We start from the raw sequence: 23,086 nt of genomic DNA on the forward strand, positions 1-23,086 counted from the left end.
TCACCTTTTTTTTTTACATAAATCAGAAGATACTTTAGAAAATGGACGGGAACAAAATGTAATACCCTATCTGAATGTGACAAAAGAAACATTCTAATATGGTGAAAGACTTAAACCACTTGGTGACCGGGCTTTTAAACCCCCTTCCCATCCAGGCCATTTTTCAGTGTTAAGCGCTGTGGTACTTTGACTGACATATTTTTTCCGTCATGCAACGCTGTACTGAAATTAGTTTTATATAATTTTTGGGGACAGATCGAGCTTTCTTTTGGTGGTATTTAATCACCACTGGGGGGTTTAATTTTTTAATATATAGCGAAAAAAAAGTTCAGAAGGTTAAAAAAAAAAAAAGCCTTTTTCCTACATTATGTTATGAAACATTTATTACCCAATTTTTCGGTAAAATATAAAAGAGAGGGTCACATCAGTTAAATAGACCGGAAGCACGTCAAGCCTCAAAAAACAACCCTATCCAAAATTGGCAATAGGCTTTTGCCGCTCATCATTTTAGTGTCATCAGTGATTGATGGTTCTAAAATTATCGCTGGCTGTTATATGTAACGTGCGGCGTAATGGGCGCAATCGTTGTCTTCACACTTAGGCTCACCCGACGCATATTTGCGTCTGTATGTGAGGGCTGGGGGGTTAAATAAAATTGTGGCATATTTTTTTTTTTTTTTACACTTTGTTACCACAAAGGGGCTAAGAAGCCCCCTATGTGATATCAAATTATAGTGACGGGTCCTTTTGTATGGAGACATCAGGGGTCTCTAAGACCCCCAAAGAAACTAACGAAGCACAGATCTGCTTCATCAGCTTCTCTCCAGCTTCTGTAGCCGGAAATGACAGCTGAATGACGCTCTGGTTGTGGTATGTCCTTTGGTGTCCTCGCATCTAATAGACTGTAAACTCTATAAAACTCATGTTAATCTTTAGACGCATTATGTTTGTGCTGTCTGCTCAGATACAATGACATTATCACTCCTTTCCTGATTGTTATTGGCTAATAGGAAAAAAAAATCATAACCAATTTTACTTACTGGAGACAATCTTGAATGTCTAATTTTTTACCCTTTTTTTTGTTTGTTTTTGCAGTCGCCCATACACAAATAAGGTGATAACACTGTGGTATCGACCCCCAGAGCTGCTATTAGGGGAGGAAAGGTACACCCCCGCCATAGATGTGTGGAGTTGTGGGTAAGTTGACATAACATTTTGTGAATGTTTGCTTGGTAGAAAGTTTTTCCCACTTTGGAAACACAGATGGCAGAAAATATGAAAGGGTATCTAACCCTACAACATTCTTTACAAAATGAGTGGGAATTTCTTTGTCCAGCACTACCGAGAGGTAGAACTATATAAGCTTCATTGGACTCAGCAAATGAGGTTTCAATACATTATCAAATTATGAGAAACCTTGGAAGCAACTTTTCGAAGTGTAGTTTTTAAACCCTAAATCGGATTTCTTTAGCAAATTCGTTTTGTAAATCTATTGTTTCTTACCTAGAGTAACACTTCGTGCTGTGCAGGGACTTTCAGCTGGCCATTGGGCTGCGTATGTAAGAAACCTGTTAGGCAGCCCAAAGGCCATCTGAAAGAAAGTAATGTACACAACAGGCTGACAACTGATGCTGATTATGAGGCAATAGCTTAACATTGTCAGTCTGCAACAGGAATGTCTGTTACTGGCAGGATCTCCAGGTAAGAAACGTTGCAGTGGATTGTCAAAAAAATGTTAAACCCCTTCCTTGCCCCCCACTGTAAAATAACGTCCTCCCAGCAAGTTCCCTGTGATAGGAGGAGGGCCTTAAAGAGACACTTTACCCATATTTTTTAAATGACAACAAATACACCTTTAGAAATGTTTAGTAATGGCAATCTACAATCAGATACTTCTAGATAATTGCTGGCTTTTTATTCTTTGTAAACCTTTTTATTTTTTCTTCCTCATTCTTCTCACAGTGGCCATTTTTACTAAGGGCAGATTGCTATATCTCCCTTTACTTCCTGGAACTCTGGCACATGTGACTAGGGCATGTGACCATGCACATCATCTCAGTTGAGGAAAATGCCTTTCCTTGAGATCTCATGAGATTACAGATGAGATTTCCCAGCAATGCTCTGCTGATGTAACCTTCCCAGGATGCAAAGCTTGGGCACGATTAAATAACTTGTGCCAAAGAGGACCAGGAAGTAGAAAAACTGTATGTAACTGTATGTAAAATAAAAATGTTTAATGAATGTAAGGTGATTTCATATCACCATGCAGAGCTGAATGTGATGTGATTTTTAGTGAAAGTGGGCAAAGGTCCGCTTTAATTAAAGTCCAGTGTTTACACCTGCAGCACACTCTGGAGAACATTTTGATCTCCAAGAGGAAGCTGCAGACTGTTGTAGGGGGGCTGGAAGATTTCATTAGTAACCACACGGAGTGTTTACTGAGCAAATCCTTCCTTGACATTGAACCCAACATTGCACAGCTCTCAGTAGCTGTCAATCCCAGTACAGCTGCAAGGATGCAAAAGCAGATCTGCTTGGACTAGTGGCAGGAAAACATCACTGGTCTACTTGACCCCTGACATCTCCATAAGGAGTACTTTTCACCACTGTCACATAGAGCAGGGGTGGTCAACCTAGTTGATAAAGTGCGGCCGCTGACATCACCGAAGAGTCGCACATAATATTCAGCGAATGTTACAAATAGCTGTCAGCATGTCTGCAGTCTATGAGAGTTGGAGAATGGGGTCATGCCTAAGGAGACGGCTATAGACTGCAGACACATTACACAAGACTGTGAGATATCACTGTTGTTACAAATGAATAGAACAAGGGTGGTCAACTTTCTTTGTTGACCACCCTGTGTGGCCCTTTACATCACCAAAGGCCCACACATGATTTTTGTAAATGTAATGCTGGAGAGATGTTACATGGGACTGCTAGATATCCCTGCTATTTACAGCCCCTATACAAGAAAATTATTCCACTTTTGTGCTTCCAACAGCCCACTTAAGTTACTTGAGTCATAATTAATATTTTTCTCTGTAAGATATACTAGTGCCAAAGAAATGGACCAAACTGTTTAACTACTAGAAGGCAGACTAAATAATCTTTTTCCTTCACTGGCTAAAGTAATCACCAAAACAGAGACTACGGTCTTCTGGAGCTCTGAAGGCCACATGGGACACCCGGAGAAGGGGACTGATGAGCTTCTATGTGTCTGGTGCTGCAGGTTGGGCACCAGGCACATAGAAGCTTATCAGTCCCTTTGTGGTTATAGTAAATAGGAAAAATCTTTACTGTTTTTAAAGAAATCATTTTATTTTCACACACACCATATCGGTCCATATCGATGAAGACCACATTCTGGGCATGTGCCCACTGGGAGAGCAAAGTTTAGATGGACTATGTCCCCTATAAATGACCGCACTGCTGGTAAGGTGAGGGTCAGGTAATCCAGGGCTAGTCTCTGCTGGAGGTGCTTTGTGTAGCATCCCCATCTCCCATGGGCTGCCCCTTTCCTTTCAAATATGGTGTCATTACCCTCACTCTGGGGTATTGTACTGCTCATGTGCCTGCCATTTTACCTTTTCTTGGCACACGCTGAGCTGGTCTGCCCTATTCTCAATCTGAAGATCCTCAATTGGTTCCTAGGAGTCCAAAATTTCTGTATGATATCTACCCACATTGTCATTCACTTTTGTATCATTGGAGAACAACAAGGATACATATTTGCACAATCCCATTTTTCCTGCCTATCAGCGCTACCTCTATCGCTGTGGACACACAAACTACGACTTTGCTGCCCTTCCATAAAGCATGTCCACTGCTCCTCATCTCCCTAGATTCTAGCCCCTGTTTTTGCCCTCATTCAGCCTCAGGAGATCCCCCATAGTGAACTACGTGGACAACCTTTATCTCAGAACAGTTGGTGCAAGCCTTATCCAGCATTCATCAGAAGATACACACCCTGCAGAGCTTTGGATGGGTCCTTAATTTCCTTAAGTAGAGGCTGCAACCACAGTTAGGTAAAGGCTAGGGATCCATGTTTTTTCACTGTAGATGCCTTGTTCACTCCGTGAGATTAGTTCATTCTGATCTGTGCCTACCCTTCGAATACTGCTTCTAGGTCGCTTGCTTTAACCCTTCGCTGCCAAGCCCTCCAACACTTTTAACCTCAGCTGGCCAGACCCTTTTTGCAATTTTTCACCTTTTTGTTTAATGTATTTTCAACTGCAGCTTTTAGAGTTTGTAAAAGACCCTTCAAACCATTTATTTTCTGAAGACACAGGCCCGGTAGAATAAAAAGACGGTACTACTAATTTTTTAGGTCCTGCGATAATTGCACAAATGTTTATCAAATCAAGCAAGGTCAAAGCAAAGACATTTCTTCCCAGTAGGTGCTCTGTGGGACGCTTCTTATCTTTCTTTCTCTATGGCCTAGACCAGCGTTTAGCCTTGTGTACTATTAAGGGTCAAATTTCTGCCTTGGTAAGCCTTTTCCAAAGTTTGTTTGCCTCTCGCTTTCTAGTGTAGGACTCTGTGCAGGCAGTTGCTCAGATTGTCCTCCCATACGCACTTTGTTGTCTCCGTGGGACTGCAACTTAGTCCTGTCAGTGCTGCAGAAGTCATCCTTTGAATCCCTCGGAGATATCCCTATGGCCTTCCTTGTTGCCATCACTTCTGCCAGGTGTATTTCTGAATTGACAGCCTTGACTTGTAAAGAGCCATTTCTAGTTATCCACAAAGACAAGGTAGTGCTGAGGCCTAGGGTCTCCTATTATTCCTATGGTGGTTGCTGTCTTCCACCTTAACAAGGACAATTGCCCTACCTTTCTTATAGCCTGCTGTTAAACATACAAAATATATTCTCTTTGCAGTTTGGACCTTGTTCAGTCTACTAGTGTTTTTACCTGGCTACTTCTGCTTTTCTGTAAGTCTGACTCCCTCTTCCTCATACCTAACGGTCATTATATGGGGTAGCTGGCTTGTTCCGCTGTCGCTAAGTAGATTCAGCAATTTGTGACTCAGAGCTGTGAGGTTCATTGGTAAAGTTCCCCCTTTCCAGTAAGAGCTGCCACTATTAGGAGCGTTGGTACTTCTTGGGTCTTCCAGCATCAGACTTCAATTTCCTGAATCTGCAGGGCTGAAACTTTTGTCCTGTTAGCAGTTTCTTCCAGTTTTACCAGGTGAATGTTTAGATCACTTCAGATGCTAGCTTCAGCCGCAAAGCTCTTCAGTCCTTCAAGCCCTCTGTCTTGTGGGCCCATTTTGTTATAGCTCCCTGCTGGGGTTTGTCATTGGCCTGTTAGCCGTTTGCTGTTTTGCTTGCCCCTCTGTTGGACTGCTTAGAATCATCTCCGTGTCCTGTTTGTGTTTTCTGTAAAATCCATTTCTTGGAGTACATCCCCGTTTTCTGTGATCCACTTTTTGCTACAGCGGTGAGGCAGGCTGGTAGTAGAAAGGGTTATACAGGGCGGTCCTTATAGCTTTGATGTGCCAGTGTCCAGCCACCTGGAGGTAGCTGCATAACCCACTAGCTCCAGAATCATCTCCCTGTGTCCTTGTGATGTACTCAAAGGAACATATTTTACAGGTACGACATAATTTTTTTGCCATTTCGCAAGTAAGTGCAAGCACTTTTCACCCTATAATTAATTATTTATTAGGTCAACAGCCTTTAAAAAAAAAAAGAAAATAGGTTCACAATGGCCTTACTGTACGTTACAGTTGCCTCGGGCCATTTGGTGATTTGCATCAGTTGTTTTGCATGTGCCCTGGGTGGTGTGCAAAAATAGTTTCTCAGTACACTGGATGGCACCCAAGGCCACCGCAGCACAGCACATCGTTCTGCTGTGTGTAGACCTGAATGGAAAAAGTAAATCATGCTTTACATTGTCCACCCAGTGGACGCCAGCCATATGCTAACAGTTTTGGCATGTGGCTTGTATGATCTAAACTACGTCTTTGTTTATCGACCTTCGCTGATGTATGCATCAAATTGTACACACACTTGGGGTTCACTAGTGAAATGTTTGGAATAGTAATAATAATGCAAAAATTGTTGTGCATTAACCCTTTCGCTGCCACCGACTTATGGCATACGGCAAAACACAACCGCTTGCAGCTGGCCACGTCAGTATGCCATACGGCGGTGGCTTCTACCGTTCTGCTATAACCTCATGGTCACTTTAACGACCATGAACTTACACCAGAACGGTTCCCCTGACGGTCCTCTGTAAAATAATGTCTGTCATCTGTGTGCAGAACCAACACTGGAGTGATCTCTGTAAAGAACTGGGGACACAGTACTATGTGTCCCCAGTTGTAAAACACTTACTGTTCATTCATGACTTTCTTAATGGGCAGTAGCAGATGAGTACAGAGGCTTATATATACCCATACATAAATATTTATCTACAGTTTGAAAAGGACTCCGTACAGAGGCTTCACATTCGTTCAGAACAGGCAGCAGAAAAAGAAGTTGAGGACTCTTTGTGTTCTTAATTTATTTATTTTATTTTAAAAAGGAAATGCCAGGGGTCTGTTTAAGACCCCTTATATTTCCTTGATGCTCCCCCAACAGAATAAAAAAAAAAAAATAGAACACAGCCCTATGCCATGCACATGTGCTGCAGTGCGTTGTTAGAATGCATCGCAGTGCTTGATTTTTTCTTTCTTAAAATAACATTAATTTAACTGTGGCAGCACATGGCAAAACGTTGTGACGCATTGCCGTGCGTTGATATGCTGTGTTGTGATTAATTGTACGCCTGTATCATTTTATAACAACACCAGCACAGTGCACAAACGTTTTTTAACAAGTCACTTATTTACAGTTTTGCGTTCATTTTTTTTACCGTTTCGCAAAAAGGCACAAATCAAAATTTACAAATATTTGTTATTAACCCAATACAGTTTTATCTGTTAGATTAAGTTGGAAAAGTATATATTTTGTGCACGGATACTGATTTTAGTGTGCTTTTATCAACAGAATTGTGTATTTTTATCAGTTTAATATTAATATATTTGCGCAATTATCGTAGGACCTACAAAATTAGTAGCACTGTCTTTTTATTCTACCGTGCCTATGCTTTTAGAAAATATATGGTTTGGGGGGTGTTTTACAAACGTTAGCAACGCAGCAATAAAGTATCAAAACAATGGGAAAAATTGTGTGGCCAGCTGAGGTTAAAAGCTTTCCTGAGGGCTTAGCAGCGAAAGGGTTAAACGAAGACTGCATTTTTCTTCCTTTCTAGGCTTATCAAAACATATTTAGGACATTTAAAAACTAGTTTACCAAGTAAAGGCCCTTGTGCTATAAAACTGTATTTATTCCTTCTGTATATTCACATATTTGCTTGAAATTCAGCATTAAAATTTTAGCAAAGCATTTGAAACAGATTTCAGGACCTTGTTTCTTCAAAAGCAGATCATAAATAACCATATTAATGTTTCTTTCTTTCCAGATGTATTCTTGGTGAACTCTTTACAAAGAAACCAATTTTCCAGGCTAACCAGGAGCTGGCCCAACTAGAATTGATTAGGTATATTCTTAAACTGTTTTTCATTTATGAAGTTTAGTGCTAAGAGAAACTAAGTGTATGTGATTTTATTTAGGGACAGACCGATCCTGTTTAATTTTGTCTGTAAGATTGTGTATAGATTACAGGTGGACAAAGCCATTGCATCCTGTCACTCACTGTATTTGCCAAGTGCAGTGATGGTTGAATTGGGCTATTTAGGGCTACGGTGGTGGTGGAAGTGGGCACTAGGATCGTTATTGATTAGAGATTTACTTTTTGTCATAAGCGCAGAGTAATCTGCTTTTGGTCTTTATATGCAAAAAACATTGTACCATTTTTTTTTTCTAATTTTATTTTTAATATTCTCTGTGGCTTTTGTGTATTCTACTTGCAGCCGTCTCTGTGGAAGTCCTTGTCCAGCTGTTTGGCCAGATGTTATCAAATTACCATATTTCAACACCATGAAACCGAAGAAGCAGTATAGAAGGCGGTTACGGGAGGAATTCTCCTAGTGAGTCTGTGTTGGTAAAAAAAAAAAATGCTTTAAGGTTGAATAAATATAAGGATTAAGTGCCTGAAATTCCAGTGCTTTGCAACCACAAGTTAGTAAGTTGAAGAATGTTTCCTATTTTGTGTTTTTCATGAATTTGTTGTATTTTTTTAAATATTAGGAACCTCAGAGATGCAATTATACCAAAAGTAAATTTTAGAAATTACCCGTAGATTTATCTTGAGGCCATTTTCCTGCGTAATGGAGAGAAGGTAGATTAAGGCAGGCAATTCATGGGTTATGGGTTCCCAAAGACCTAGGTAGCAGTAGTATGATATTTGCAGTTTTAGTAGCGCTACGCAGGTGATTTTAACCACCTCCCGGTTTTAACCACCTCCAGGCCATGACGGTTCGTGAGCCTTACAGGAGCGGCAGGGTTTTTTTTAAGACGTCCTACCCCCCTCCCCCCGCTTGTGCGCGCACACGAGTGGGGAAATATGTCAGCCATGTAAACAGCCAGTAATGGCTGTTTACTTTCAAGCGATTGGGCGTCTCTAGTACCAGCTGCAGGTGTGTGGCCTCTGTCACCGCCGCTGCCAGTCCCGAGATTCGCTTTGCCCGGCGTGGAGATCAAAGGGAGATCAGTACACGATCTCCATTTGATCTCCTCTCTGGTCCCCGAATGCAGGAAGTGATGTGTATTACATCACTTCCTGCATTCAGTGTCACTCTCCGGTTACAGATGCTGATGAAGCAGATCTCTGCTTCATCAGCTTCTCTGGGGGTCCCTAGGTGACATTAGGGGTCTTGGAGACCAGTGATGTCTCAATAAAGAGGACCTGTTATGTGAATTTGCTATCCCATAGGCAATGTCTTAGTCCCCTATGTGATAGCATTAAAGTTAAGTGTAAAAAAAAAAGTTTTTAAAAAAATGAAAGCATAAAAAAAGTCACAAATGGGGAAAAAAAATGTAAAATAACAATTTTTTTTAAAGTCCCCGCCCATATAAATGCGCAATCATGCGTCGGATGCGCCAAAGTGTGAGAATGACGATTCCGCCTATTGTTCCGCACATGTTACATATCGCTGCGAACGTCGGAATGAGAGCAATAATTTTAGGGCCTTCAATCCCTGATAACATTAAACTGATGAACGGTAAAAGCTTTTAAAGCGTCGCCTATGGCCAATTTTGGGTGTGGTCGTTTTCTGCGATTTCGCGGGCTCGCGCAATTTTAAAGCTTGACCTGTTTGGTGTCTATTTACCCCGATTTTACCCCGTCCCTTATGTTTTACCAAACAAATTGGGTAATAATAAATGTTTCATAACATTTCATAGGGAAACAGTTTTTTTTTTCTCCAAATTTAGGGTACTTTTTTGTTATATAGTAAAAAAGAAAACCGCAGTGGTGATTAAATACCACCTAAAGAAGCTCTCTGTCCCCAAAGAATGGTGTGCAATTTGTTTCAGTACGGCGTTGCATGACTGAATAAATGTCAAAGTACTGCAGCGCTGAATACTGAAAAATGGCCTGGCCAGGAAGGGGGGTGTAAACACCTGGTTTTCAAATGGTTAATCTCTTGCTACTAAGAGTGAAGCTATGTTCCAAAAAGGTATGTGGAGGACCAGGCACTAGTATTGCCTGTAAGCTCCCTGCTGCTGCTATTTTCTCTATTGCTGACTCACCATGACTTGTTCTCTGCTGTCTCTGTGTGGAGGGGGACATCTTGGTATTAAAGCAGGGCTTTGCTTCATGTTAGAGCTGTCCCCCCTGATGAGCAGATGACTGGTGGGGGTAATCAAGAAATATCAGTAAACATGGAGAAATCACAGATCTACAAAAGGATGGAGCAGAAGCAGGGAGATGCTTGAACTGAGCAGAAAAACAAAAAGGCGAAGTCTAAAGCGCTACTACCCTTGGGAACAGGGCGTGGGGGGTGTTCAGGCCCGGATGGCTTGAAGAATGGAGGTTTGTGTACCGTCAAATACTCAGTTTGGTGTTAGAGGCGAGAGGGAGAGAGAGGTAACAAATGAGGCATGAGTGATGGTGCCAAGAAAAAAAAAGTGCACGCGCAACCCCGCCGACATCACCGCTCCACAGGGAAGGAAACCAACCAGCATTCCCCCCCATCCATCCTCGGACCAGACGGGACCCCTCCGGCACCCGCGGACGAGACCACCACCCCATCAGCTGTCCTTCAGCAAACCAACAGAGCCAGCACACACTTCTCTCAACTCAGAGGAATCCACAGGAGTAACTGCAATCAACCCTCCACCACAGAGACCCTGACGTCGATGACTGCACACCCATGCAAACCCCATGGTGAGTTACTAGACACTTTTTTTTTCTTGGCACCATCACTCATGCCTCATTTGTTACCTCTCTCTCCCTCTCGCCTCTAACACCAAACAGAGTATTTGACGGTACACAAACCTCCATTCTTCAAGCCCTCCAGGCCTGAACCCCCCCCACACCCTGTTCCCAAGGGTAGTAGCGCTTTAGACTTCGCCTTTTTGTTTTTCTGCTCTGTCTTCCAAAGTTGGACACCCCGGTCCACACTCAAACTAAAGCAGCACACCCCTCCGCATACCCCATAACCCCCAACATATACTTTCTATAAGGAAAAACTTCCCAAAAGAAAACCCCTCCCCCCAACAGAATAACTTCCTCTCTTTGTCGCTGTTTTGGAACCCACTCCCCAACACATCCGGAAGAGCGCTGCCACAGATGGGACTCAGGTCGCAAAACTTTCCGAGATGCTTGAACTGCAGTTCCTTAGATACAGCTTAAGCAAGGAGAACAGTGAGCAGCACAGTAGTGGCATCCTTAAATCTTATGTCACAGGTTTCAGCAGTCACAGGTAACAGTGATGATTTCACACTACTGATATACAGGAATGAGGCTCAAGGCTTATGTACACTTACATACATAAATACACTTGTATTTTTTTTTTTTTTTAGGAGAAATTTAACAGAAGATGCATATATTTTAGGGTACTGCTTAGGCACAACTACAATTTTTAGATGTTCATTATAAATAGCAAATCTTATTTTTTTGCATTCAGGTCCACTTTTGATAGACTAATGTAATTAATGGCTTCCTACTGAGTAAGCTACACAGGTAGCATGCCTTGGCATAAATTGCATATGAGTATTGTGCAATAATGCAAGATAGATCAATGCTTCATCCTTATTGTGTAGCTTTACACAAGTAGCATCCACCTTCCTCCCGGCTGTATTTTTGCTCCTGACCTTATGTCCAGTGTCTTCAGCCTTACATACTCCTGTGGTGCACAGTAGGGTGGTTGCTGTGGTGTTTTTCTTATCACGCAGGTTGTTAAACGACTTTTCTGAGATAAACCTAAAATAAAAAATAAAGCAATACCATAGTACATTTTTGAGGAACCTTCATTCTAGGGACTTGCAGTGCACCAGCAACATTAAAGCTTGCTGATGGGTTTTGTGCTCCAGTACAAGTCAATGGGAATGTCAAACCCCCTTAAAGCAGGTTAGGAGGTCAACTGCAAATCAAATGCACCTGTCAATGAATTCTCAGTGAATTCCAAAGTGTTTCAAATTGATATCAAACTGATGCCATCGGAACAGGCCCTCGGGAATTCATTTCATTAGCATGTGTTTGACCTGCATTCTTATATCTGCTTTATTTTCAGCATTCCAACTCCTGCTTTGGATCTCCTAGACCACATGCTAACCTTGGACCCTAACAAGCGTTGCACTGCAGAACAAGCTCTTCTGAGTGACTTCCTGAAGGATGTAGATGTCGGCAAGATGCCTCCCCCAGAGTAAGTCTACAAACCTGCAGACAAACCTGTTCAGCACTTTCCACTAGTAAATATATTTAAGCAAACACTGTGGGCCCCTAAGCTTTCAAAACTGTTGTGCTGGCTGATTTACTTATTTGTGCTTATTGCATTATTTTTAATTTAAATAATTCCCTTTTAAAGTGTATTTAAACCCAAACTATATTTTAAGCATGTTTGAAATGATGTCTTATGGTACATTTTTGTGCAGATTCTTACCTGGAGATTCTGCCTGTAAAAACTCTTCTGTTACAGGCTGACAATACTCCTAATGAGCACCAATGTCATCAGCCTGCAGTGTGCACTCTTTTAGCTAGCTGTTAGGGCAGGTTCACACAATTTTCCGGACTAGACGAAAGTGTAGTATATTGCATCTTACCAGCCCTTGAATGTGCTTGGCTGCATTAGTTATGGCCCCTTGATTGACGCAGCATTTTATGTTCATGGACTATGGGTTACAAAGCCATCTACAGGAGATTGGACACTAGGCACAAAATCTAAGGCCAGCCCCTAGGATCATATCCCCTCCTCTGACCTTCCTGGTCAGTTTCGCTTAGTGTCAGCCGCCAAGGACAGGTTTTCCCAAAGTTTTCTCAATTAGGTTTTTTTTGTTTTTTCTTTTTTCAATCTACGTTTTTTTTCTTTTTAGGATTTTTTTCATGACGACCATGAGGATTTCTTCAACACCTGGTGGTAGATGTAGGCCAGATGCAAAATCTCGGCAGTCTCTCCAGTCAGTCATTGAGCGCAGGTTTCCCTAAGTTTTACACCATTGGCATTCTAACTGTGACAGCCTTGCGGCAGCCATGTACCTACAGAGATATACTTGGATGTGCCTTATTGCAAACACAGGACACTGATTTAGGTGTAATGCCAACATCTGAGAATTCACTAGAGTTTTTTTCCACGTCTAGAGTTGGGGCAGCTGCCTTGCCTGACCCTGTGTGAAGACTCACCTCACTATGTAAGTGGGCCAGATCTGGATTCCCTCCCTGGTCGTGTTGCTGTGTTTGGCACTACTGGGATCGGTTTCACCTCGTTTGGCATCTGATCGCCATTTATCTGGCTGGGTTCCCCTGCCTGGTCTGCAGTTGATTGCTTTTGCCGGAAGGGGTGACTTTCAATACGCACCTTTTTCCTTTCTGTGCAATCTTCAAGCAGCATAATTTTTCCATAACTCTGTGCTCTGACATTGTCTGGCCATCAGTGGTGCCATAGCATACCCTTTGGATCACAATCTACTGCGTGCAGTGTCAGTTCAGAGGCAAACAGTCCCACCGTGGGTGTGGCATGTGCGAGGGCCTGTTGCTTCTTCTTTAACTGTGTAGTGGTATCTGGTATTAGACAGAAGGCAGGTCATCCTGTGACCACTAGGGAAACCTGGAACTTAGCTTCCTGCTCCTTGGTCTGCACTATGTCTCTGGACAATAAGTGATTTTGCTCCACTGTGTGACAGGTATGGTCTGATAATCGCCGAGTCCTCCTTCTGAGCCCACTGAGGTACCTGTTGGCAATTACCTTTCAGCAGAAGTCTTTTCCTCTGAAACATAGGGATTTATTTCACAGCTTTCAATCATCTGTATTTGTATAATTTGTTTCACATTTCATGAATTCACTGGACTCCATCGCTGACTGGCTGTTAAAACTGGTATTGGTTGAATGTTTTCTAGTTGGTGGATTGCATTACTGTTTATAGATGACAATGAAACATTATGGTGTTCAGCCTGCTGGTGATTGCCCTAGTTGGGGCTGTGGGGCATTGTTGTGTTTCGACCATGGCATAGATTGTCGATGCAGGGACTGTTCTTGCTGTTTTTTCTCTTCCCTTACTGTGTGGGCACCTGGGTTTAGTTTCCTTTCGGGAGCTGTTCTTGGCTTTCCACCAGTGTTGGGGGATATTATTTTTCGAGCCTGATGCACCTACAACTTCTCTGTTGGCTGGATGTGTTGTCAGCTTTTGAAGTTTGATGTAAGTGACAGCGTGAGATCTGCTCTGAATTTTTCTTTACCAATCCAGGAGATCTCTGCTCTCTAATTCCAGTCTTCAAAGACTTCTAGCATTTTGGTGGATCTGCATGTCCTGGCATATTCCGGCAAGACTTGGTGTGTTAGTTGGCTTCCCCACTCACAAATTTTCAGTAGCCCCTGTCATACCGGCTAAACTTTCTTTTACATGGACCATTGTTTCTCCTGATTGCTGGCCTGCTAGTTGGCTGCATGTGCAAAGGTGTTGTGGGCTTATAGACTTTGAGGTGCTTCTCCACTCTTGGGGTTTGGTCTTATTGTAAAACTCTCCCTCACCCTTGCTTATTCTACCTAAAGCTGCATTTGTGATAGGAATCCTCATATCCACTGTTTGTGGTAGAGGAGTTTCCCAATTTTTCTTTCGCCTATTTTAGGGTGGTGTTTTTGATGGCCTTTTGTACACTAGGTGTTGGTTGTCTGCCTTGGCTGTTTTTTTTTGTTTTTTTGTGGGGTTCTTGGTTCTGATGCACTTTCACTGGAGTTTTTAACTTGGTCTCAGCAGACCTTCTGTACCATCCTCTGTGCTGTTCCTTGTCCTTTTTGTCCATGGGGAGGCTCGTTTATGATGGTATTCTGCTTCTTGGCATGTCGTATCATTGTTGTCTTCCTGGAGTCCTGTTATTCCGATCCTTAGGAAATGTTCTGCCCTTCGAATGTGCGGACGTTGTGTCCTCCATAACCTCTCTGAGGTAAAGGGTATCTTCTTTTTTATTTTTTTTGGTACATTCTCCTCATTATATGCTCATTATAGGAATGGTACTTAATGTCTGGGTTCACTCTGCCAGGGTGGTAGGTATGCCCTGGGCCTTAGCCTTCAGACTTCTGTCTCCCCCATTATAAGACTGCTTCAGCCAGACTTCCACAGTGTTTTCTAGGTAGATGGGTCTGTTTGCCTTTATATAGGTTTCAGGCAGCTTGGAAACTCCCACTTTATATTTGTAAGCCCTATGGTTGCACACCCATGTTTTTCTCTAGTGGCCTTTCCAGGACAGCACACGAGATAAGCCCCCCCCCCCCTCCCCCAGGAACAGGAAACGCATCACCAAATCTTAAAAGGAAGTCCTGCCAACATGGTCAGTATTTTATGTTTCCTCCTTCGGACGGAAAGGATCACCTGGAACTTTGGATAGGGAAGGCAAACTCCCTTGTGTTTTTTTGTATAAAACTGCTTGGGAAAACCCTGCAATTCATGAACATGACATTTTGAGCCATTCAGTAGACGATGGCAAAAATTGTTGTTGTTGTTTTTTTTACTCCAAAATTCCGTTCTGGGGTCCATTGAGTGACACAGCATCCTGCCCTCTGGTGCCTTGTGTTTTCATATTGCTATAACTGAGCAGGATGGTCAGAGGAGGGGTTATGGGCCTAGGGATAGGCCTTGTTTTTTTTGCCTGTTTTGTCTCCTCTGGGGCAGCACTATAATCAGTGGGTCCTGAATATTAAATACTTTGGCACTCAATGGACTCCATTAAAAGGATTTAACGGTAAGAGCAATAATCCAAATTTTTTGAAGGCGAAATATAGTTTCTGCAAGTACTGAAAATACTTTGTTGATCCTGACAGAATTCTAGTGTCCTTTCTGTGCACTGAACTAATATCTTCAATGTTATTAGCTTTCCCAGGTACCTTCTGTGAGCTATAGGACTCCTCCTTCCATATAATGGAGGACTGGTGTTTGTAGTCTAGATCTGAAGATCAGCCTAGGGTGACAATTTTGTATTTTTAGATATTTGCAGTGAGTTATGTCACTCTAGGGCAGAACACGTTACTGGCAAGATCACCAGATAAAAATATAAGAGGGGAAAACCCTGTAAAAGGGAATCTAAAATATGTCTCTTAGCTGAGTCCGATCATCTTTGCAAGTTTTAGTAGTTTTATAGACAACTAGCTCTCAAAATAATAAGCACATTAAAGGCACTCAGGAGTGTATTATTTCTATTGGGGACCTGCAGCAGTCTTTATCTTTTACCTCCCATTGTAAATTGCACAATTGATAACAATGACACCATTGTTTAACCTTATAATTGTGGCCACAGTTTGGTGGAACTGGGAATTCTTTTGGGATATTTTTCAGTACTGCACTCTTTACTGGATATTACGGAAATATATAAACAGACAGCATGTGACTTAACATGTCGGTGATCACTCAAACAAAATATCAATTTTGGTAGAATTCTTTTTTTGAATGCCAATAGAAATTAATTCCTGACTTGACTGATATTTAGCTAAGCTTTAGTTTGGTACTGTTTTCACATTATGAACCAGATTTGACTTTGTCATTCTCTCTCATAGCCTACCCCACTGGCAGGACTGCCATGAGTTATGGAGCAAGAAACGTAGGAGGCAACGGCAAAGTGGTATTGTGGAAGAGCCCCCTGCCATCAAAGCTCCAAGAAAAGAAAGCATTGCAGCAGTTAGCACAGAAACTATCAAAAATAGCAGCCCAGCCCCTTCTCAGCCAATCAAAACAGAACCTATTACAGCTGACTTGTGTAAGTAGCCATTTATAACCTTTGTAGTTAAGTGCATTTGTAAATTGCAAGAAATCAGACAGCTCTGCCATGTTGCTTAAAGGGAATTTAAATGTTACACTGTAATAGCATTTAAAATATAATATAAAGTGAAAGTTAAGAAACATAGTTCAGTAAAACAGATCCCAGGTTTATACACTAAAAACTTTCACTTTATAAATAAATTGTAAAGGTGCCATAAGGGCTTGTGTACACATGATTTACACTCAGAAGCAAGTCAGTTCAGTTTGCTTTTTTTCAGGTACTTCGATGTGCCTTTTCAGTTGCATAAGGCACTGCTTATGTGTTTTAAAGTGTTTCATTTCCACCTTTGTAAGTGATTTTGCATGTATTGTGGTAAGAAAGATGTGCAGTGATGTATACATGTGCACATTTTCATGACTCCCATTGCAGGCTTTCTTCATTTTTTAATGAAGGTTTTTATCAGGCCTGAAGCCTAAAAAGTGGAAATGGGCTTTAAGTTGTATCTACGTTTTCATTTGAATTCATCTTCTAGGCAAACAAAAGCCCTTCCACAAGACCCCTTTTGTTTTCTAACATCAGGATACGCAGTTCTGCTGGTCTGCTTCCTGTTTCGAAAGATACGTTGGTAACGGGATGTAGTCATCTGACAGTTTGAGGAGATTTGTTTTGTAAAACTCTCAGTAGGCATTCCTCGGGGTGCAACACTTTCTGTGAGCTTTTAAGTAGGGCTGGTAATGATTAAAATTTTCCTGTTCAATCGAAATTTTTTTTAATCGATTAATTTCGATTAATTATAACGCACATACAGATCCAACTACATTGGCCTATACACATACAGCACAGCAATGAAGTAATAAAATGAACTAGTATCACACTAATCCAGCACATTATTAATCTCACGTGCCCCACTCAATATGGCCGCCGCTTTAGTGGGGCAACTCAGAATAATAACGTGCTGGATTAGTGTGATCCTAGTTCATTTTATTACTTAATTAATTGCTGTGCTGTATGTGTATAGGTCAATGCCAGGGATCCCAACCTGAAGTAAGCAATTTCAGGGAGGTGTCCCTCTGTTTCAGGGAGGTGCCCTCTCCCCCCCATCTGCGGAGGGGGGGTTAGGTGGGGCTGGGAGAGAGCACCCCCCTGAAATGATGGCAGATCGCACAGGAAGCAATAGCTTCTTTGCTATCTGCAGACTTTTTTTTTTAGTATTCTGCCAGTTGCAGTTGTCAGAATAATAAAAAAAAAGCATAAGAATGCATAGCTAGATTCCTATTGGCTATTTCACTTTGCAATAGCCTATAGCAAACTAGCTATTGCACCCGCCCCCTACTGCTTTCAATCACCAGAAGAGGACCTGATGGAAAAAAAATCAGGTACCCCCCTCTGCTGATTGACAGCAGCAGTGGGCGGGTGCATGAGCTAGTTTGCTATTGGCTATTGCAAAGTGCAATAGCCAATAGCAATCTAGCTATGCAATCGTATGCCTTTTTTTTTCTTTTCTGACTGACGGTCAGGCCGCGGCTCCCGATGTCAATCAAAAGAACTTTGATCAATCAAAATAATTTTGATCGATCAAAAAAATTTACGATTAATCGTTAATTTCCACAGCCCTACTTTTAAGGGAGGGAAAGATGAAACGGGCACTGACATTGCTCGAGTGTGCACATTCAGTACACACTCTGAGCTGCGGTGACACAGGAATGGGCACAATTGGTTCCATACTATGTGTCCCCATTAAATCAGGGCTGAACTCGATGGACGTGTCTTTTTTTCAACCTGACTATGTAATTTCTGTGCTCTTACTCTACATTTGATTTGTCAAGTTACTTACAGTATTTTGCACTCACCTTAGAAATGCTGTTGTAGTTTTGTGTGTTGAATTGTAAGGTTCCTGCTGATGGCAGTTCACTGGAGACCTTGAAAATCTCTTTGCAACACTTTTAAAAAGGCATGTCAGTGCATCTTAAATTACATGAGAAAAAACCTACCATTCCAATTGCAGTTCACCTATGTATGTGCCACTGTGCAGCTCCATTGTGGCACCCCTTGGCTGCTGTAGTGGAGTAGCACTCCACTGCAGTAGCACTTCTCAATGACTAATAATTGTTCCAATTGCGTGGTGCTGTATAGCCTTTTCTCCCATCCCTGAGAGGTTAAGGCAACTACAGAATCCTTGAGAACATGTATATCCACCTGTGACATACAGGGCATGTTAGCAGGACAGACCCAGGGTGCTAAACAATTACAGTGTACACAAATCTTAAACTGCATGTTTAGTTACAAGTAAATGACTGGATAACTAAAGCTCTAGGTAAAGACCTGATTATATAATGCCATGGGGTCTTTTGATAAATGCATGTACACTTTAGTCACCTGTCTTTGTTTTTTTTTCCAGCTGCTTTGGGGGATATCACACAACAGCTAAATCAAAGTGAGCTGGCTATCCTGCTGAATCTTCTCCAAAGTCAGACAGATCTCAATGTCACCCAGATATCTCAGCTTTTGAATGTTCAGGGCAACCCGGACATACAACAACAACTGGAAGCCCTTAACCAGTCTATCTCTGAGTTAGCCAGCTCTACAGCTGCGACATCAGAGGTGGATGCCTCTAAAGAAATGTCAGCTCCAGAGCAAGCAGAAGCAGAGGGCCTTGGAACTCAGGGAGATATGCAGAGCGTTTTGGCTGTCCTATTGAGCCAGCTCATGAAACCACAGGAAGCAGCGGAGACGCCAGGAGAAAGCAATGGAGAGCAGATTGCAAATAATCCTCCTGTACAGCTAAAACCTAATGAAGAGGATGACGACGATGAAAACGACAAAGGGACAGTGTTGGAGGAGGATGACGCAGGTAATTTGTGGTCGCCCTCAGTCACCCATCTCTTCCTCACTACATGTAAGGGAACCAAACATGGTAGAGCTTTATAAATGCGCAGGGGGTAACAATCTGCTGTATGATTCCTCTGTGTGCTGAAAAAGTGTCCCCGAGATCCTCTCTGCAGCACAAGAAGGAAAAAAAGCAAAGACCTTACACTCCTGTATTTTTGCTTTATAATAAAAATTCTAATTAAAATGTAATCTTGTTATTTGCACCATTTACTTGCTCTTCCTACATTCTCATTAAAATCTTAGGTGTTAGCGTAGCTGCCACTTAGGAGGCATGATGCAATGAATTTTTCAGTATTTATGCACGCTTCCTTACATTTCCAGTTCTAAATTCCTTCTGTCCCTTTGCCTTATTCCTCATATTGTTACATGAAGTACTTCTGCTTTCACTGGCATGTACTTCTATTTAATCCCTTCCATTTACTTTAGTAACCCATAATCCTTCACTTGTCCAATCATGTGCTTGTTTAGTCAGAACTTTTAGGCCCCGTTCACACCGGGGTGGTTCGGCTGCACGGATCCGCCGACATGAACGATCCCATATATTGCTATGGGGACTGTTCATGCGAGCGCGCGGGTCTGCACAGTCCGACCCGCCCCCCGCCTGTACTGCTCCCTGCACTATTTTTGCTGCGCTGATCAGTGCAGTTTCCATACAGGTTTCAATGGAACCGTGCTGATCAGCATGGTTTTGGGAGTTTTTAAATTGCATTTCAGCGCTGAAACGCTGAAAAAAACTCCCTTGTGAGATCAGCGCAGTAACCACGCCGATCCGCAACCGCCCTGGTGTAAATGGGCTCTTACTCTTAGTAATACAGATGCCACAGTTTTTGTAAACTTACACTGTATCTCTGAAGCTGGCCACACGCTGTGCAATTGCCTGTAGAGATGCCAACGGTCATGTAGCAGGGTGTGGAATTTTTTTTAAAAACTACTTGTCCAAGGGCTAAAATGGGGGCCAAATCTACTTGTCCTTCACGACAATCTACTTGTCCCAATACAAAAAATAGTTTTAATCAAAACTAAGGATGCACCAATACCGGTTTTTCGGTATCAAGTACGAGTACCGATTTTTTTTGCTTTCGGATCTCGCCGACACTGAATACTAATACCGGTGCTTCCGCTGACATAGAGCAGGCTTCCCTGGTAATCGGGAAACCAGGCAGCAGGTAATGACATCCCGCCCAGGTTCCTGATTGCCACGGAAGTCGGCTCCATGTTTGGCCTGCTTGATTGCGATTGGCCGGGAAGCCGGGTGGCGAGTAATGACCTGATTGACCAGGAAACTTGCTCGATGCTGATTGGCCAGGAAGCCGGCTTTCCAGCCAATCAGCAAGGAGCCGGCTTCCCGGGCCAATCGGAAAACCAGGAGGCCGGTCATTACTTACCACACGGCTTCCTGATTGCACGGGAAGCTGGCTCCATGTTCCCCTACGGCACTGCCAGTCAGAGGAAATTTTCATCTGGCCGTAAGTTCCAATATCGAGGAAGGTATCGGAGCATTTGGGTGAGTACGAGTACTTGCCCAAATACACGGTATCGGCACAGATACTAGTATCGGTGCACCCCTAATCAAAACATATTTTACTGTGCTAAATAGCGCAGTCATCTGACCACGTTGACCAATGAGTGCTTGCAATTTGCGAGCGAAATTCAAAATGCATAGGGGAGGACTGTGCTGGACAGCAGTACGGGGGACAGATAGTACACCCATGCATGCAGATGGGGGCAGCAGGGTTTCATTTTTATTTATTTTTTCATTTTTTAAATCTTTATTTTATTTTTTTACCTTTTTTAAATTTTCTTTAACTTTAATGTTCTTCCTATTACAATGTACATTCAGCTCTGCTTGTCCGGAGCCGGGCTGAATGTACTTTAAAACTACTCGCCCGGCGCCCGAAACTGCATGTCCTGGGCGATAGGAATTCCACACCCCTGTGTAGTGAAGGGGCCTACCTACAAATGCATTCAATTTCTATTCATTTAGGTAGGCCCTAGCACTGTGTAGTTGTTGGTATGCATTTGCAAGTCAAGCCCACTTACTGCCCAGGTATATGTTAAAATTGCTTGATGCAAGTGTGACAAAAGATATCAGGAGTTGCCATTAGCATGGTCTTGAGGCCAGCAACATTTTGTGTTCACTTGAATCTGGAAGCTCTTCTGTTTACCAGGATAAGGTTTTGATTGTGGGTACATTACATAACACAGCTTTGCTTAATATGTAGTCATTTTAGTTTTTATAGCCTACTGTAAGGCCACATTCAAACTGCAGTTTGGGATTCTTGCAGCAGGAACCTATAGATTCTTGAGACAGGAATTCCACATGTCCCAATTCAGAAACGGGCCACACACTAAGTGCCAAAAAGCTGCACGTGGTCCCAGGACCTCTGGTTGGGCACCATGGCTCTAGAATATATAGTGTTCCAGTTTTTACTAGCCATTTCCTTTGACAAACCTTTTTAAAGCAGGGTGCCACATAATTTTGATGTTAGCTTGCATCTTATGTGTGAAATCTAGCCCCTTAAACAGGTAAATAACAGAGTCTTACAGGATAAGGAGGTATGCTTTGGCAAGCAAAGTTTAGACATCTAATTTGCTAGATCGCTAGATTATTGGATTGTGGCAAGTGTAACTGGTTCTTAGTTCCCCTTTAGCTGAAAACGTGACTCACTTCCTCTCTGTGTGCTATCCTAAGCTGGAAAAATATCAATTTGAAATTAACTGAAAATCTCTGCATCGTAGACAGATATGTTTAAGGGCTAGTGTATGTTTTTCTCTGTACAAGTCAGTGTGAATTCAGAGAAAATACACAGTAAATGCATCTCAAATCCTTCTCGATCACATTTGTAAACTAGCCTTAAAGCGGGCGATTGTTACTGAGATAGGGAGAGGAGTTATTTGAAGCCCAGTTAACGCCTCTCAAATAAATATTCAGTTATGTAGACATTATACTAACTGCCTCCATTTTCATATTACTACCTCTTTCCTGATATTGAAGCTGTACCATGTGAGTATAGTCAGTAGGCACCAGACTTGACCTTTATGCATTTGAACAGTCTGTAATCTAGCAGCCTTGGTCAAACACACTTTCCTTTTTCTTTTGCACTACAAGTCTGTGTGATGAGGGTTGTGGACTTTATGCATTTCCAATAAAAAATCAGTTAAATATAACGTGCAGGACTATAACGAGGAAAAAAAGTGTGAAACTTCAGTTAGGCTTCAAGTGGGACTTTATAATTTTGAATACCTCTAACTATTCAGATTTCTGCATAGAATATTTAGCAGTCCATGACATATGGACAGGACTCAATAAAAATAACTCCAGTTTAAAGGACACCATTAAAAACGTCATATTGTAAAGCATACATTTGACCTCAGTGACAAGGTCAACTTATTAAGGGTGCCCGCCCAACCACCACAAATATCCTTAGCCGTCCCGCTGGATAAAGGTGGTATGCTTAGCTTTCCCTGGATTCCTACAGTGGGGCCTGTGCAAAGGCGAAGTCTTCCTCAGTTCGGCCAAATCTCTGAGAATATTGAATAGCCCATATTTAACAAGATGATCCTGCATTGTGCTGCAGCATCCTTTCATGAGATTTAGGCTACTTAGCGTTTACAGGGATCTTTCAACAGGAGGATGTTACCCCCTGCATTAGGGAAGGTGGGGAATGGTAAGATGGTATGTGTATTATCTAACTTTTCCCTTCACAGGTTCTTTTTGACATTTTCGCTGTCAGGCCCTGCCCTCCAGTTTTAACCTCATATTTTAAAGAATTTCTCACTCACAGCTTTCAGAGTTTGTAAAAAAAAAACCCCAATCCATTAATTTTCTGAAAGCACAGGACCAA

At 42.2% G+C, this 23,086-nt stretch overlaps 1 protein-coding gene across 1 annotated transcript in view; it reads left to right on the plus strand.

The window, feature by feature from the left end:
• Window positions 1-23,086, plus strand: part of CDK12 (cyclin dependent kinase 12) — a 62,432-nt gene that overhangs the window by 34,152 nt on the left and 5,194 nt on the right. The window contains exons 8-13 of the mRNA XM_018560166.1: window positions 1,096-1,197; window positions 7,467-7,544; window positions 7,918-8,034; window positions 11,683-11,814; window positions 16,150-16,349; window positions 18,751-19,203. Of these exons, the coding sequence (XP_018415668.1) occupies window positions 1,096-1,197; window positions 7,467-7,544; window positions 7,918-8,034; window positions 11,683-11,814; window positions 16,150-16,349; window positions 18,751-19,203 (1,082 nt within the window). The remainder of the gene's footprint in view (window positions 1-1,095; window positions 1,198-7,466; window positions 7,545-7,917; window positions 8,035-11,682; window positions 11,815-16,149; window positions 16,350-18,750; window positions 19,204-23,086) is intronic.

The sequence above is a fragment of the Nanorana parkeri genome, unplaced genomic scaffold (assembly GCF_000935625.1).
Source record: "Nanorana parkeri isolate BGI_ZX_2015 unplaced genomic scaffold, ASM93562v1 scaffold435, whole genome shotgun sequence".
Taxonomy (NCBI): domain Eukaryota; kingdom Metazoa; phylum Chordata; class Amphibia; order Anura; family Dicroglossidae; genus Nanorana; species Nanorana parkeri.